The sequence below is a fragment of the Xenopus laevis genome, chromosome 5L (genome assembly GCF_017654675.1).
Source record: "Xenopus laevis strain J_2021 chromosome 5L, Xenopus_laevis_v10.1, whole genome shotgun sequence".
Lineage (NCBI taxonomy): Eukaryota > Metazoa > Chordata > Amphibia > Anura > Pipidae > Xenopus > Xenopus laevis.
This window is the reverse complement of record NC_054379.1, coordinates 24,905,770-24,923,425: the sequence shown is the minus strand read 5'-3', so window position 1 is coordinate 24,923,425 and position 17,656 is coordinate 24,905,770. Positions and strand designations below refer to the sequence as shown.

The following is a 17,656-nucleotide window of genomic DNA, read 5'->3' as shown; positions in this document are numbered from 1 at the left end:
TTGGTATCTACACAATGGTGTTGAGAGAGGGAGGTCACTCTATACACACTGGGTCTCAAGAAGGGGCTGGGCTACTGGTCAGTATACTTTATATTATATTAAAAATCCACAGTTCTGTGTAAAATGAGGGGTGGTACACAATCTGGAAATCCTGCTACAAGAGGTTTCTAAAGCCAATATGTACCAAAAAGAAAATCAGATGGCACTTACAACAGCAGATGTGCTGAAACCCTTAGGGTGGAGATCTCAATAAAATACCCTATGGGGTTCAGCACATCTGCTGTTGTGAGTGCTATCTGATATTCTTTTGGTATATACTGGTCAGTATACACACACTGGGTCTCAAGAAGGGGCTGGGCTACTGGTCAGTATATACACACTGGGTCTCAAGAAGGGGCTGGGATACTGGTCAGTATACACACACTGGGTCTCAAGAAGGGGCTGGGCTACTGGTCAGTATACACACACTGGGTCTTAAGAAGGGGCTGGGATACTGGTCAGTATACACACACTGGGTCTTAAGAAGGGGCTGGGATACTGGTCAGTATACACACACTGGGTCTCAAGAAGGGGCTGGGATACTGGTCAGTATACACAAACTGGGTCTTAAGAAGGGGCTGGGCTACTGGTCAGTATACACACACTGGGTCTCAAGATGGGGCTGGGCTACTGGTCAGTATACACACACACTGGGAATGCAGGAGAGGTATATAAAAATCAGATCTGACCCATATACATGTCACTGTCATTAGTAAATTTTCCCATTAGTTCATTTTGGACCTAGGAGCAACTGATCCATAAATAAGTCACTGCCATTAGTACACTTTGGCTATTGGAAGGAATAACCCATAAACAGGTCAATGGCACTTTGCCTAGAGAAGACCAACCACCACAGACCTGCTGATTTATAGCAGAAGGAAAGTTGTTGGGGAACAAGGAAATATTTGTTTTTTACCTTCGGTTTAGGGTCTGGATCCAGCCAATCAGACAAAGGTGGCTCAGCTGCTGAAAGAGGGTGACACCCCTGAGCAGCGACGGAAGGGGCGTGAAACCCCCCGGAGTAGTGTGAAGTATGAGAGTGGAACGGAGGGGGGAGAAGAAGTGAGTATGGGAGGAGTTGAGTGGAGTGGGGTAAGTACAGATCCTCCATCATGATTTCCAGGAGCGCTGCGTTAGCCATGCTCTTCCCTTAGTAAAGTCTATTCAGCTTGGATCAGGGGTGCGGCTTGCCATGTCCGTTCAGTTTCATCCGCTGTTACAAAACACAGAATGGTTTTCCCTCTGCTACAAGTTTAACTGGCTTATGAGTCAGATATAGTTTATGCTTCCCTCTTTATAGACACTGATCAGAGCCATGGCCTGTATGTCCAGTGTGAGCTTCTTGTTACCCCCATGCTCTGTGTGCATTATAGCCAAGCAGCCTCCATATAAATGCTGTATATCGTAGCTACTGAACCCCATCTGGCACTTAGATCAGAGCCATATCACCCCTTATCTGGCTCATACACCAGAGCCGTGTCACTGCCAAATCTGGTCATGTAACCCCAATATCCAGTATGAAGATTAAGGGGGTTATTCATCAAAGGTCGAGTTTTAGAAGTCTGTGGGGTTTTTTTTACCTCAAACTCACAACTGGAATGTGTTCTGATTTATGAAAAAACTTAAATGGGAAAATAAGTGAATTTGGGGCAAAAAAATCAAATTTATCGAGTTTTCAGCGAAAAAAAAAACAAACCTCAAATTAATTGAGTTTCGAGCGAAACCCACTGAAAATAAGCATGAAGGCTACAGATATCTTCAAATGGTTCAAGTGACCTCTGCCATTGACTTCTACATGACCTCGACAGGTTTTAGCTGGAGTATTTTCAGATTCAAGCTATTTACAGATTCGGGGTATAATAAGTCTTTAAACAAGTTTTTAAAGGGGAAAAAAAACACAGAAAAATGTGTTGTTTTTTTTTACCCGAAAATTAGAGTTTTGCCTGAAATATACCCTTGAAATAAATAACCCCCTTAATCGACCAACTTGAATTACTCCAGTATCCCTAACTGACATATCTGGTATGCATCTCATGAGTAAATCAGTACCATGTAACCCATAAATCCAGTACATTAGTCATAGCCACTTAATACCTTTATTCAGCAGGCAAATCATTGCCACGTAACCCCTCTATCCAGTGTGTATATCATAGCAGCTAAACCCCAATATCCAGTATGTATATCATAACCACATAACCCCAGTATCCTGCACCCAAACCCTATGAAACCCCATATCTTATATTATATACAGAAATCAGAGCCACGTAATAGATATGTAGGATGAGTAGCCCTCGTCTGTAGCCACAGTTTGAGAGTCTGCTATTTTACAGATAAAATGATGTTGTTAGATGTAAAGGGGTTAAATATCTTCGGGTGTAAGTAGCAGCACTTATTGATACACAATCTGCCCCTTCCCCCTATGTTCATGCATGTTTCCTTGCAGATGGAGAGCATGTTCCATCCAGTCCCACCCTAACACTACGCCTTCAGCCTCTAAACCAGCACCTCTTAACCCTTTCCCTGCCTGCGCTCTGCGATCTACCGGCCTTCTGGGTCACCGTGTGTTGCCATTGGTCTTTCTTGTAAATGTCAATTGTGGTGCAAGTGAATGGGGAAACTGTCATCCTGTAGGTGTGGGGGCAATTAGGGTTCATGATATCGTACAAAGAACCAAATGTTTAATTATACGCATAATTAGGGGCCCGGAATTACACAGACACTATATGTAGAAGAATTGTATGTATACTTGACATGTAGTTGTGTACTCTCCCTTACTGCTATATAAGTGGATACTCTCTTATAATAATATGTAGGTGGGTACTTTTTACATTGGTATTTAGTTGGGTTCTTTTTACTTTGGTATGTAGGTGGGTAGTTGATCAGGTTGGTAAGTAGGTGGGTAGTCGGTCAGGTTGGTATGTAGGTGGGTAGTCGGTCAGGTTGGCATGTAGGTGGGTAGTCGGTCAGGTTGGCATGTAGGTGGGTAGTCGGTCAGGTTGGTATGTAGGTGGGTAGTCGGTCAGGTTGGTATGTAGGTGGGTAGTCAGTCAGGTTGGTATGTAGGTGGGTAGTCGGTCAGGTTGGTATGTAGGTGGGTAGTCGGTCAGGTTGGTATGTAGGCGGGTAGTCGGTCAGGTTGGTATGTAGGTGGGTAGTGTATATCACTGCAGGGTGAATATGCTTGTACATGTGTAGTGCTAAGTGCATGATCATGGTGGTGCAGTCGTCAGCTCATTGTAATCTCTCTGGTGAAGGGATTGAATGATTATGTCTGTACAGTGCTGAGGAATATATTGTCACTATGTAAATAAAGAATATAATAACGAAGCCCAGTTGGGGGTTAGTGTCTGTACAGTAGGAGGGCACAGCTGTGCTACTATGTGAGCCCTATGAATGGCCAGTAAAATGTACCAATGGCAGAGCATCTATAGGCAATCCCAGAGAATGTACAGACTTCAGCATTACATCAATGGCTCAAGGTTTATGGGAATTAAGATTGCAGCTTCCTGCTACCACCAGCCTTCATTATCCTGTGGCATTAGTGGGGCCCAATGGGAAGAGCCATTAACTAGTGAGGGCCCTTTGCTTTCCATTATTTCAGCACCATGGGTTCTGGCCAACGAGAAGGAGTTTTAGCAAATCTAACCTGAGAATTAACCATTGTTTGGACTTCATGATAGTGGCCATATGAGTTTGTATTACTAGAGAACAAAGAGTGATATTAAGTCAGGCTGGGGGGATACTGTATGTTATGCTCAGTTGATACAGGTTCTCACCACAAAAGCAGTGGGTCTTAACGGGGGGTATAAGGAACCATCCTGGCCATTATAAATGCTGTTTCTAGATATAAAAAGGTACAGAACAGGGTCCCTGGCAGTGCCTGAGCAGAAGGGATGTGTGTTCTCCCAGGTGGATGTGGTGCCTTACACTGAATTGAACAAAGGGGGTGCCTGACAGTGTTGCTGAGTTGAAGTTGTACCTGACAGTGCACTTGAGAAGAGGGGGTGCCTGACTATTCTGCTGAGAGTTGGAAGTGCCTGACAACAGCTGAGTGGTGCCTGACAGTGTGTCTGTGTAGATGGGGTGTCTACATTGAAAGTGGTTATGCCTTTGTGCAATCTATAGGCCAAGCTGGACCTCCCCTGCATGATGTTTCTAATAATCCTTGAGTACGAGCTTATACTGCTGTGTGATAATACCCTACCCCTGTGTTATCGTGCCCTGTTTTTCTCCGGACCCTAACAGAGCTTGTACTACTCCTATATTCTGTTCCTTGTGTCATGTCCATATTCCCTTAATCCCTCCAGCCCCACTTTCTTAACCTCCATTGACCTGAGAGCTTTCAATCGCTTCCCCTGGCAGCATCCCTGCCTTTCTTTGACCCTGGCATTATCACCCTGCCCTCCTTTCCTTCTGTAACTCGACTGACCTCCTACTCCCTTAATTACCCACAAATCCCTGCACTGCAGCCCTTTGACCATTACCTAGTGACCTCTCATTCCTACTTCTCTTTATTCTGACTGCCCCTTTTTTGCAGTCTGCTCTTTCCTCTAACCCCACCTTTATTCCCTCTGTGACCCTAATATTCCTCTTTTCCTTTAGCAATTAAACCTGACATTACACCCCCATGTTACCCTGATACTCACCAACTGCTCGAGGACTCTATAGACCCCTTTGTTTCCTGCAGAGCCTCTGGGTCTTTCTAGTGTTCTCAGCAAGTCATTCCAGCCAGTTCCATTTCCCTTATGCAATATTTACTTTATTACCATGATGTCCCTTGTCCCTATAATGGAGTGACAACGTCCTCTTCTTATTCATACGATGGACATAACTGGATTGGATCATATTGAAAGTGGGATGTTTCACTGGCTGCCAAATTTGGTCTCCAGCTCACCAACATGAGAGTTATTTGCTGGTTCTTTAGCAGTCCTATATACCCCCAGATCATCCCCTATGGGACCCAGAGCTGGAGATCCAGCTGTTTAGCTTTGTGAAGTCATACCAGAATTAGGGCCTATTCCTGAATGTTGCCGCCCTTCTCATCTCAAATTACTGACAACAAAGTACTATTACTCCAGCAGATTCCAATTCCTAAGGTCCATCATACCTTCTGGCCTGTGTAGGTTTATACTAATTACCCCCTCTGTCTGTGAATATACTGGATAACCTTTCACCTTAGATTGACTCTCAAAAGCAATCTCCGGACCTGGGCCTCAAACCCAACCAGTAGGACCCATAGAACCTCTTGACCTGTAAGGGCAACAGACCCAACCACCAAGTGCCTCCTCACCCAGGAGCAACAACCCAGACAACAGGGTCTATAATGTCTTGTTTTATTGCTGACTGCTTCCCTCTGTTTCAGCCTTGTACACTTCCCTTTTGTTCCTTCTTAAGGCTACTGTTCACCTTAGAATTACCTTTCAGGATGGTGCAGGATGGTCGGGTCAATCAGTGACCCCCAGCAACAAGCATTTGCAGTTGCAGTCTCCACAACAGGAAGGCTAATAAAGGCAAGACCATACAAAGAGTTGCATAGAATAAGCCCTACACACACTGAAAGTTCATGTAAGGTGAACTTTTCCTACTGTCTCCATGATTGTTGTTAAATGTAACCTGTTATGCACTGCAGCTCCAGTCATTGCCCTTCTTTGCATGACCGTGAGCCAATAAAATCACAGTTAACAGCAGTCTGGATTGGTTGCAAGGCTGTGAGTGCTCGTGGGACAGATTATATTACATGGCTGCCCTGAATACATGCAATTGATTCTCTGTGACCAAGCAGTTCTTCCTCTGCCTTTCCTACCCTTGCCATGGGTGATCCTGCAAATGCTCCTGGAATCTTGATTGGGGACTGTGTCCCACTTGTGATTCGGTATCTGTCCTTCCTATATCTTGTGTTCCACCAACCTGTTCTCTGCCTTCCCTGTGCTTTTGGCATACAGAAGCCATCCTTCCCCCTTCTACAGACACACAACACTCACCCATGTTAGGATCAGACTAGTCTCCATACTCCGTACCCTAGTGATACAGACTGATTTCTATCCTGTGTATCCTCCTCCCCTCGTACCCTAGTGATACAGACTGATTTCTATACTGTGTATCCTCCTCCCCTTGTATCCTAGTGATACAGACTGATTTCTATACTGTGTATCCTCCTCCCCTTGTATCCTAGTGATACAGACTGATTTCTATCCTGTGTATCCTCCTCCCCTCGTACCCTAGTGATACAGACTGATTTCTATCCTGTGTATCCTCCTCCCCTCGTACCCTAGTGATACAGACTGATTTCTATCCTGTGTATCCTCCTCCCCTCGTACCCTAGTGATACAGACTGATTTCTATCCTGTGTATCCTCCTCCCCTCGTACCCTAGTGATACAGACTGATTTCTATACTGTGTATCCTCCTCCCCTTGTACCCTAGTGATACAGACTGATTTCTATACTGTGTATCCTCCTCCCCTTGTATCCTAGTGATACAGACTGATTTCTATACTGTGTATCCTCCTCCCCTCGTACCCTAGTGATACAGACTGATCCCTATCCTGTGTATTCTCGTACCCTAGTGATACAGACTGATCCCTATCCTGTATATCATTCTCTTGCACTAGGGGACAGAGGGAGGAGGTTACACAGGTTATACAAGGTTAATATGCATTTGGCAGGAATATATATTTGGTCCAGATATTTCACAGCCCTGAGTAACAGGCCATTGTGGTGGAAGTGGTGTTTGTGGCCCTTATGCACATGTATTAAGTAGCTGAGCAGTGTGTCTGTTTTGACCCCTGTGTTACAGGGTATGTGAACGCCATGTCCCTCACAAGGAAAGATGATCCCATCCCATAAAAGCTTAATTTGTCGTTTATATTTACTCCTCATTCATTGCTACACCATTGCCTATAAAATCTCCTTGTTGCCGGGCATTCTGTAGAGAGACTGGTCTATATTATCACCGTAAGTGATGTGCCCTCCCCTCGATAATGTGGCCAGTATGTTGGTTACCTGGGCCAGCTGTGTTGCCTCCTGGGTAGGGATTTTTTCTGTTTCGTAACAGAATCAGTTATTGCCCCTGTGCTGTACCCTTAGCACTGTGATTATGATGCAGGGGCATTATCTCATTGTGGTTTGTTTAGCACTGGATCATAAGTGGGGTGATTATAGGTACTGGAGGCATTTGCTACATATTATGATAACATCACATAGGGACTGTTGAAGGGTTCCAGCTTATGTTAAATGAACTAAAATGATTCATCTAGATCAGGGATCCCCAACCTTTTGAACCCATGAGCAACATTCAGAACTAAAAGGTGTTGGGCAGCAACACTAGCATGAAAAATGTTCTTAGGGTGCCAAATAAGTGCTGTGAATGGCCATCCCTATGTGGGTTGTCAACCTACGTTGAGGCTCTGTTTGGCAGTACACCTGGTCTTTATGCAACCAAAACTTGCCTCCAAGCCTGAAATTTGTAAATAAGCCCCTGCTGTGAGGCCACCCAAGGGGTTAGAGAGCCACATGTTGCTCATGAGCCACTGGTTGGTTATCACTAATCTAGATATATCCTCTTCCCTATTAAGTCCTGGAGGGGCCAGAGTCAGGTTTCCAGGTATACACACACACACACACACACATCTTCACCATGTCTTTTCCCCCATCAGCCCCTCTGCTTCTTTCCTCCTTCAGCCCGTCTGTACATGATGGGACTGTGCCTTTTCTGTTGCACAAGTGCTATAAGATATTCTTTTGTTGTTTTTTTCTCATTTCTGTGCTTTTTAGGCCTAATTTCCCCAGGCATCATCGGAATTTCCACCCTTTTCCCAATCCCACATGACCATTGAGGCAGCCGTCACACCCCCCACCAAGCAAGAGGCAGATGGTGCATGGCTCTCAAGAGGACAGTGATCAGCCCGTCACTCACAATCACTGCAAGATACTATTACGGACAAGTGCAGCCTTCCTCCCCACCCCTCTACTTACCCCCCATCATGATCTGAACCCATTGCCTTATAAAAGGGACAGTATTCCCGTGTGCCTGGAATCTCTGTAATATTCCGTAGAGTAGAGTAATGTCTTTTCTTTTTTTTTTTATAAGTTATATTTTCTTTGCTTTTACTTGATTGGATGGACTCTTCTGCTTTCTACCAATCAGAATTCAGCTTTCAGGCCGTGTTTTAGGGCAGTCCCCTACCTGCAGGGCGCTATTGTTACTCAATAAATTAAACCAATGCAATAAAATGAAAGTTGTTAGCTCTGTTTAATGGGTCAATGGGGCAGAATTCAGAACCATTGTTTTATGGAGGCACAAGCATTATCAGAGGTGCTTAGTGTACAGAATTACACACGTGAGTTCCACCAATAATGCCCACGCGGCTGCCTCATCCTCACTGTGGAACTGCAGGAGATTAACCGTGGGTAGATAATGGGGCGAGGCTAGTCACAGTGCGGATTTTGCCTTTATAATGGTCTGTTTGGTAAACATTATACTCTACAAACACTGGCCAGACTCACTTTTCAGTGCTTCCATGTAGAAGCTCGTGCTCTATCTGTAGATTGCCAGTAACTTGGATCCTGCAGGGCCCAAGTGTCAAGTTCCTCAGAGACCAGTATAATGATTGTTTCCTGGGAATATTTATATTTGATTGGGTCAGGAGAGAATTATGTGTGCCCATACCAGCGCCATTACTCTTTTGGGGACCACAAGCTCAGCTCATTAAAATGAGGAAACTTGCTGTTGAGCTGGTTACTTTCACAACCATTATATCCGTATTTTGTTTGTTTTTTCATCTAAGAGATATGGGTTACTTGTCTTCATCCAGCTATTTGTCCATGTTACACAGCTTGTGCCCAACTGATCAGACATTACTTTATATTAAGTACTTGGGGGTCTTGTCTCTATGTTTTCTGGTTCTAATCGGGGGTCAGGGGGTACTGAGTTGTAGCCCAATCTTATATTTATTTTGTTAAAGGCTTTTATACAAGTTTGGGTGCCAACTACACTGGCACAGGGCATTATGAACCTACAGCATGGTGTCACTAACATTAGCCATTCTAATCAACCTCCCAATGTACTAATAATGCGGAGGGGCAGCAGGAGAGGGGATTAAGGTATAAGTAAATGTTTCACAAGGAAAAATTCGGGTGGGGACGATTTTAAGAAACCCAGTGGGGGACAAATAGAGTGAGATATAGGTCAAGTGAAGTGCTTCTATGGCTCAGTCACTGTGTATAGCATAGAGTAGCCAAGACTGGATAATATGAGAGCACAGATGGGGATTGTAGCTGTGGGTTGCATACTCCTAGGGTAAATGTTGGCAATGATTTGTTTCACTTTCACATGAAATAGTCAATTCTGTTGATTTCAGATGATCAGATTCAATCCATTGTGATTCCATGTTCTATGGCAAGAACCCATGATCCCTCCCTATGAGGCTGTGTATATAGCTTTTAGTCTTAAAGGGATACTGTCATGGGTAAAACATTTGTTTTTCAAAATGCATCAGTTAATAGTGCTGCTCCAGCAGAATTCTGCACTGAAATCCATTTGTCAAAAGAGCAAACAGATTTTTTTATATTTGATTTTGAAATCTGACATGGGGTTAGATATATTGTCAGTTTCCCAGCTGCCCCCAGTCATGTCAATTGTGCTCTGATAAACTTCAGTCACTCTTTACTGCTGTACTGCAAGTTGGAGTGATATAACCACCTCCCCCCCCAGCAGCCTAACAACTGAACAATGGGATGGTAACCAGAAATGAACTCCCTAACACAAGATAACTGCTGCCTGGTAGATTTAAGAACAGCACTCCATAGTAAAATCCAGGTCCCACTGAGACACATTCAGTAACATTGAGTAGGAGAAACAATAACCTGTCAGAAAGCAGTTCCATCCTAAAATGCTGGCTCTTTCTGAAAGCACATGACCAGGCATAATGACCTGAGAGGTGCCTACAGACCATTGTTACAACTAAAAAAAAAAATACACTTGCTGGTTCAGGAATGAAATTTTATATCGTAGAGTAAATTATTTGCAGTGTAATTTAGAAATAAAAAATACATCCTAAAAATCATGACAGAATCCCTTTAAGTGCACTCTTCAGAGATCTGTTTCACTTTCACATGAAATAGTAAATTCTGTTGATTTCACATGATCAAATTCAATCCATTGTGATTCCACATTCTATGGCAAGAACCCATGATCCCTCCCTATGGGGCTGTGTATATAGCTTTTAGTCTTTCTCAGCTTTTAAATGCAATTTGGAGCTTAATCTTGTCAATAGAGTTCCATATCCTTAGTGCTTACCCAGAAGAAGAGCTCTGATTCCCTGTTCTTTATGCTCTTGGGCAGCTCTTTTTACCATAGTCAGTCAGGAACCTTCCCATGTATAAGTCAACCCAGCCTGTCCTAAGTACTTACATATAAACTGATCTGATTCTATTTACTTCCTGCTTCTGGGCAGTCCTCTTTCCCTTGGTCAGGCAAGATCCTAGTCTGAGTAAGTGCATCAAATCTTCCCCAGGCAGAGCTCTTATTCTCTGTACTGTCTGCTCCCATGATTCCAGTCTCCTTTTGGTACTCTCTCAAACACAGAGCTTTGGTTCTTTGCCATGGTCAGAAATAGAAGTTCCCCAGTACTTACCTATGTATAGAGGTCTGATTCTCTGTACTTGCTTTTCCTTGGCTGCTCTCTACCACAAACAGATTGGGTAAGTGGATCCATCCTCCCACCCACCAGGTTCTGATGCTCTGCTCCCTGGCCAAGAAGGGTAAGTGAGGTGGGGAAAATAATGAACCCATAAATTATGCCTTGTGCCAGAAAATGGCAATACTGACTGCATCTGTGGATACATTCCATCGGACAACATCAGGTCATTCACTTATTGGAGGTAACAAGGAATGTATGCTGAGATCTGCACATGGGTCAAAGCATTACGGTCTTGGACTATACAATGTGCAGGAACTTTGCTCCATGATGAGAGGTGAAAGGAGGAGCTAAGGAAGGCAAGAATATTGAAGTCCCCAAGAACCAGACTGGGATTCTCATGTGTGGGGGATCCATGAACGAATCACATAGTAGATCCAGAGGGGCCGTGATGCGTTATTCTGTGCTACTGGCAAAGTGAAGGGTCGGTGTCAAATGACTGTGCTGAATTTTATTTGATTTACATTTTGGTGTATGTTGGGTGGTTTTCTCTAGGGGTGTAGGTTTCATGGTCAGAGATTGGATTGCAGGTTGGATGCTTAGATCTAGGGCTACAGACTAGGTCAGTAGAATTTGAAGGCTAAATGGTTACCTCTTCCTCTTGGTCTTGAGCTTTACATGACCACGTTGGTTATCTATAGACTTACAGGCTTAGGGGTGCAGATTGCATAGAGAATTTAGGCTGTAGGGTCTCAGTTCTAATGGTTAGCTTAGAGATGTAGTTTAGAGTGTTAACTTTAGATGTGCAATGATTTCTAGTTGTGCAGGCCAGGTGATTAGCTTTAGATATGCAGGCAGGATAATGATGAACTCTAGATGTGCAGGTAGGATAATGATGAGCTCTAGATGTGCAGGTAGGATAATGATGAGCTCTAGATGTGCAGGCAGGATAATGAGCTCTAGATGTGCAGGCAGGGTAATGATGAGCTCTAGATGTGCAGGCAGGATAATGATGAACTCTAGATGTGCAGGCAGGATAATGATGAACTCTAGATGTGCAGGCAGGATAATGATGAGCTCTAGATGTGCAGGCAGGGTAATGATGAGCTCTAGATGTGCAGGCAGGATAATGATGAACTCTAGATGTGCAGGCAGGATAATGATGAACTCTAGATGTGCAGGCAGGATAATGATGAGCTCTAGATGTGCAGGCAGGATAATGAGCTCTAGATGTGCAGCCAGGGTAATGATGAGCTCTAGATTTGCAGGCAGGAGATGGGCTCTAGGGTTGGAGGCTAAATGGTTTATTCAAGGGGCTGAATATTTAACTCTTTCTGTACTTAGTTGGTGTGTTACAGTATGGTAATGAAACGGTCTGTGTTTTGTTGTTGAGTTATGTTGTGTTACAGGATAGTAGTGTAGCGGTGAGTGTAAGTTGTGTTACAGGATGGCAGTTCACCCAGACTGTGAGTAGTGTTGTCTTACAGGATGGTACTGTGAGTATGAGTTGTTATGGTACAAGGATGGCAGTGGACCAGTGAGTGTGAGTTATGTTGTCTTACAGGATGACTGTGTAGCAGTGTATGTGAATTGTGTTACAGGAGTGTAGCAGTGAGTGTGAGTTGTGTTATTGTGTTACAGGACGGCAGCGGGATGCTAAGGCGCTCTGGTTCTCTTGGAAAGATCCGCGATGTTCTGCGCAGAAGCAGTGAGATGTTAGTGAAGAAACTGCAAGGAGCAGCTCCGGCAGAACCTCGTAGCACAAAGTAATGAACCTGAATGCTAAAACTATTTCTGTGACATACACACACACACACACTAATTCTGTGACACATACTAACACTATACCTGGACACGCACACAAACTAACGCTATTTCTGCATCATACACATTTTTCCTGTGCCACACATGCACTTATCCCTGTGGGACACACACATACTAACACTACAGTATATACACACGCTAACACTATCACTACAGTATATACACACGCTAACACTATCACTATGGGATACACACATATAGTAACTTTATGCCTATGACTCAAACATGGACTTACACCATCGTTATGGTTTACACATACACTGTCAGTATGGCAAACACACACTTACACTATCACCATATGATACCTCACACACAGACCCAGTGAATACTCACTTACACCCAATAAACTGTGGTTGCCATGGAGATGAATTGGCTAGCTCTGCTGAGTCCTGCATAGATATGTCAGTATAGAATGCAAATCATTGTCCTGGCCGCAGTGTTCATAAAATGCAATCTTATCCAACAACATTTGATGCCCAGTGTAACTTCCCCTTTATCTGTTTTGCTCACAGTATGAAGAGAGCAGCTTCCCTCAACTATCTCAACAAGTCCAGCGATGAGACCTTCCAGGTAACTGGGATTTTGTAGATAAACCTTGGGCCAACTGGGTATAGCTGTAGTGGGACCATCCTAAGAGCCTAGTTACAATGGATACACCCGGAGTAGCCTAAGAGCCTAGTTACTGTACAATGGATACACCTGGAGCAGCCTAAGAGCCTAGCTACAATGAATACACCCAGAGTAACCTTTGTGTCTAGTTACAATGACAACCCGGAGCAGCCATAGTGCTTAGTTAGAATGGATACACCTGGACCAGCCTTAGAGCCTGTGTTTTGCACAACCTTTGCTCAACCCCGTGTCCCTCAAATCTCTTTCACTTTGTTCTTCTCCCCCCACTCTCCAGCCTCTTCCCGTATATTCCCAGGCTCTCCCCCACTCTCTATTGGCTTGTTCTTTACTCCATATTTATTCCCAGGCTCTCCCCCACTCTCTATTGACTGGTTCTTTACTCCATATTTATTTCCAGCCCCCCCCCCACTCTCTATTGGCTGGTTCTTTACTCCATATTTATTCCCAGGCTCTCCCCACTCTCTATTGGCTGGCTCTTTACTCCATATTTATTCCCAGGCTCCCCCCCCCCACTCTCTATTGGCTGGTTCTTTACTCCATATTTATTCCCAGGCTCCCCCCCACTCTCTATTGGCTGGTTTTTTACTCCATATTTATTCCCAGGCTCCCCCCCACTCTCTATTGGCTGGTTCTTTACTCCATATTTATTCCCAGGCTCCCCCCCACTCTCTATTGGCTGGTTCTTTACTCCATATTTATTCCCAGGCCCCCCCCCACTCTCTATTGGCTGGTTCTTTACTCCATATTTATTCCCAGGCTCCCCCCCACTCTCTATTGGCTGGTTCTTTACTCCATATTTATTTCCAGGCTCTCCCCCACTCTGTTTGTTGGTTTCCAGGTTCTTAGCCCTCACTGTGGCTCTTGGTTCCTGTTAACTTTTGGCCCCTCCAGATTTCTTTTTTAGCTTTTTACATCTGAATTCCCATTTGCCCCAATTGTGCTGCTGGACCCCTTCTGTAATAATATCTATTACACTGGGCCCAGTTAATCATTTGTAGGATTCCCTTTCAGTGTCATTGGTTCTTTCCTCTTGTGCCCTCTCAGTGTTCCTGGATCCAGTTTATAAAGTGGACAAAACCCCTATCTTCTTTTTTATTTATTTAAGTGGGGCTTTATCCTTTACTTTCTACCTCTATTGTCCACTCCTGTCATGGTGGCACCAGTTACTGAACTGATAACCCATTTTGCTTTTGCTCTTTAGGTTTCTCAGAATCTTCTGTCCGAGACCCGTGGGCTGAGCGCCAGCAATATAGACTTGTCGTCCCACAGCTAAAGAAAACTTTCTGCACCCAATGACCCTTTGACCCAAACACTAACAAAGACTCCCTAGTAGGACCGGCCATTCCGCACTGACCTAAAGGAATCACCCTTCAATTCTCATCCTTTATTTACTCTTGAATTCCCACATCCCAAAACTACAAATGAGCACTGACACCTCCTACAACTTGGGAAAAGTCACACCACAAGGCACTAGGACGCACCTGGGGACAACACATAAGCTTTCATGGACATTAATAGGGGTGCACTACCACCCCTAGCACCAGTAGGAGAGCACTACTACCCCAGGCACGAATACTAGAGCCCTGTACCCATGGCATTATTACGTAACGGTACCAACCCATTTCCTGTCGGTGTCAGTAGGAGGGCAATGCAATGCTACACAACTTATTTAATTTTTTTTACAGATCCAATGGCTCTTCCTATAACCTCAGCCATTCCTTATAATGGTACCAGCCCATTTGATGGCTCCAAAAGGAGAGCGCCATCACCCCCAGCCACCACATTACTGCATTACAGTAGCAACTCACGGGATGGTACATTGGCACCAATGGGGAGCACTACAGGCACCTTATTATTTTTGGATAGTTACAGAAGCATATGCAAGGATTTTAGCGCTTTCCCTGCCCAATGTTTATAGGTTAAATTTAGGATTGTTGCATTTGGACTGTACCCCTGCATTTACTGGATGTCACAGACATCTAGAATTATGGAAACTAAGGCCACACTGGGGGACCCCCTATATTTAAAGGCTGATTATATGATGACATTTGGAGGACACCAGTTGGCAATGCTATAAGGACTGAGAAAGTTATTTGGGGGCCCTCCAGGCACTGGTTTCCTTCCCGCTATGATTTCTGTACCTATTAGGAACCAAAAACACTCCATTTGCTTCCTCTGAACTCTCCAGTGTCCAACCTTTTTTGTGACCCCTCTAACCCCATTCTCAGCAATCGGCATGAGAGCACCTAACTCCCCCCCCCCCACGCAGTGCGTGCATGATAGTAGAGTCTGCCCTGTAGGACCATTAGATTCAGTAGAAGCCAAACGCTATGCACCCCTCCTGGAATGTGGCTTCTCTTCAGTAAAGCCTTGTACCCATGTGTACTGCTGTCCTGCCCCCCTGAAACAAGCCTTACAGATGTGGGGTTCCCCATGCTCTCTCTGCCTTCTTGTAATGCCCCATCCTGCTTCCCCCAATGTCTTGTTGCTGTATCCTGCTGCAGCTTTGTTCTAGTGTGGCAACTATAGGGGGCATTTTTATTCTGTCTACCAATCATAGCCCTTTGTCTGCCCCCCACCCCGCGACATTGTTCTGATTTTATCTGTCTATAAGAAGCTATCTCAGGAAAATAAAGATTCTCACAAATGTGATCTGCTGGGTTCTGTGAGCTTCTATGAGTGACTGGAGCTGAAGGTTCCCCAATGTTGCAGACTCTGCCCATGATCTGTAATATTTCTGTAGGGCTGGGGGTGACAAGGATTCAGCCTAATGCCCCAGGCAGAATAATCATGGAGACGAATCCCTCCGGGGGTCCGACTGTACCGGATTCTGCAATGTCAGTGTGTGTTGGAATGAAACATTCACATTTGTTTTTCCAGATTGTAACGTCTCACCAGAACTTTAGTGATCGGAACCAACACATGGCAGTTATTTAAAAGGATTATGTCATGATTTTTATGATGCAGTCTAAATTAAACTGTTTACACTGCAAATAATTCACTCTACAATATAAAATGTCTTCTCTGAACCAGCAAGTGTATTTTTTTAGTTGTAATATTGGTCTTTAGGCAACATCATTTTCCCTGGTCATGTGCTTTCAGAAATAGACAGCACTTTAGGATGGAACTGCTTTCTGACAATGTCCCAGTGGGACCTGGATTTTACTATTGAGTGCTGTTCTTAGATCTACCAGGCAGCAGTTATCTTGTGTTAGGAAGTTGTTTTCTGCTTACCTTCCATTGTTCTGTTGTTTGGCTGCTGGGGGGGGGAGGGAGGGGGAGATATCACTCCAACTTGCAGAACAGCAGTAAAGAGTGACTGAAGTTTATCAGAGCACAAGTCACATGACTGGGGACAGCTGGGAAACTGACAATATGTCTAGCCCTATGTCAGATTTCAAAATTAAATATATAAAAAAAATCTACTCTTTTGGGAAACTGATTTTAGTGCGTTCTGAAAAAAAAAAACATTTCCCATGACAGTAATCCTTTGTTATCCCTAGAAAGGTCCAACAATTTATACTGGGTCAGAGTCAGACATCAGTAACTCAGACACACAAGTTAATAAAGGACACAGAAACCTTGAGCATCAAGGGGATTGGCTGAGCCACAATTCCAGCTGGAGACTGTTCAGATCCAAAGGAGACCTTCACACAACAGAACCAGAAGGAAAAGGATTCTGCCACTGAAATCCAGAACCAATTTGAGTTGGACTAGAACACTGAATTGCTATCGTGGGTCCCATGCAATCCCATATCTGCATGAGAGACGGACCAGACCCAGATTTTGTTCCAGTGAGTGTTACTGTATATTTATAAAACCGCTATGTACCCCTGAAAGCCATAGTGTCCCCCCCCCACAGCCAAATAATTGTGTTAGTGAATAATAGGGCACGGCTGCTGTGGGAAGGTTATTGCTCAGTTACGTTTTATTTCAGTAAAAAAGAGAATAGTAAGAATCCAACCCCCCCCCAGTGAGTATTTAGTAACCCCCCTTTGGCACAGCTTATGACAGTTTGTAGGTGCCATTTGTTCACAGCTAAGTCTCAGTCAGTTCCTGTCATTGAGATCTCTGCCCACTCTTCCTCCCAGATCCCCTTGTGCCAGTGCCTTTTATTGTTAACATCTCCCAACACTTTCCCAATTCTGTGTTAGTCAGGGGCCTGTGGGGACAGTATGTTTAGGGTCACCAGCGCATGGCCGTTATTTAAATAGTCTCATCAGGAAAGGTCCAAGTTAATTCTGCGTCAGAGCTGGACACCGGTAACTGGCTCAGCTACAATTTCTAGCCGGAGACTGCAAAGGAGAACGTCACAGGGGAGAACCAGAAGAGGAAGGGTTCAGGCACTAAAAGCTTGTTGGAGCTGGATCTGCTTTTCAGCTTTGTGGCTGACTGTGTCATTTTAGCATTGGGCAAAATTTGCTAATATTTAGGGGATTCTTCCCTCTACACAATGAATGTTCCCTGTGCCACTGGTTGCCCCCCCCCATAGTTGCGAGGCCTTTGGTGATTGTGGTCACTTGTACTG

At 44.4% G+C, this 17,656-nt stretch overlaps 1 protein-coding gene across 4 annotated transcripts in view; it reads left to right on the top strand.

Moving 5' to 3' along the window:
* Positions 1-15,780, top strand: part of klc4.L (kinesin light chain 4 L homeolog) — a 30,299-nt gene extending 14,519 nt beyond the window's left edge. For 2 of the 4 annotated variants that reach the window (XM_018262776.2, XM_041562620.1), the window contains exons 12-15: positions 967-1,131; positions 12,316-12,440; positions 13,011-13,068; positions 14,330-15,780. In XM_018262776.2, the coding sequence (XP_018118265.1) occupies positions 967-1,131; positions 12,316-12,440; positions 13,011-13,068; positions 14,330-14,401 (420 nt within the window). In that variant the 3' untranslated portion in view covers positions 14,402-15,780. Of the gene's footprint in view, positions 1-966; positions 1,132-7,810; positions 8,270-12,315; positions 12,441-13,010; positions 13,069-14,329 lie in introns of those variants that run through there. The other 2 variants (XM_041562622.1, XM_041562621.1) reach the window with 2 other exon arrangements.
* Positions 15,781-17,656: the final 1,876 nt, after the last annotated feature.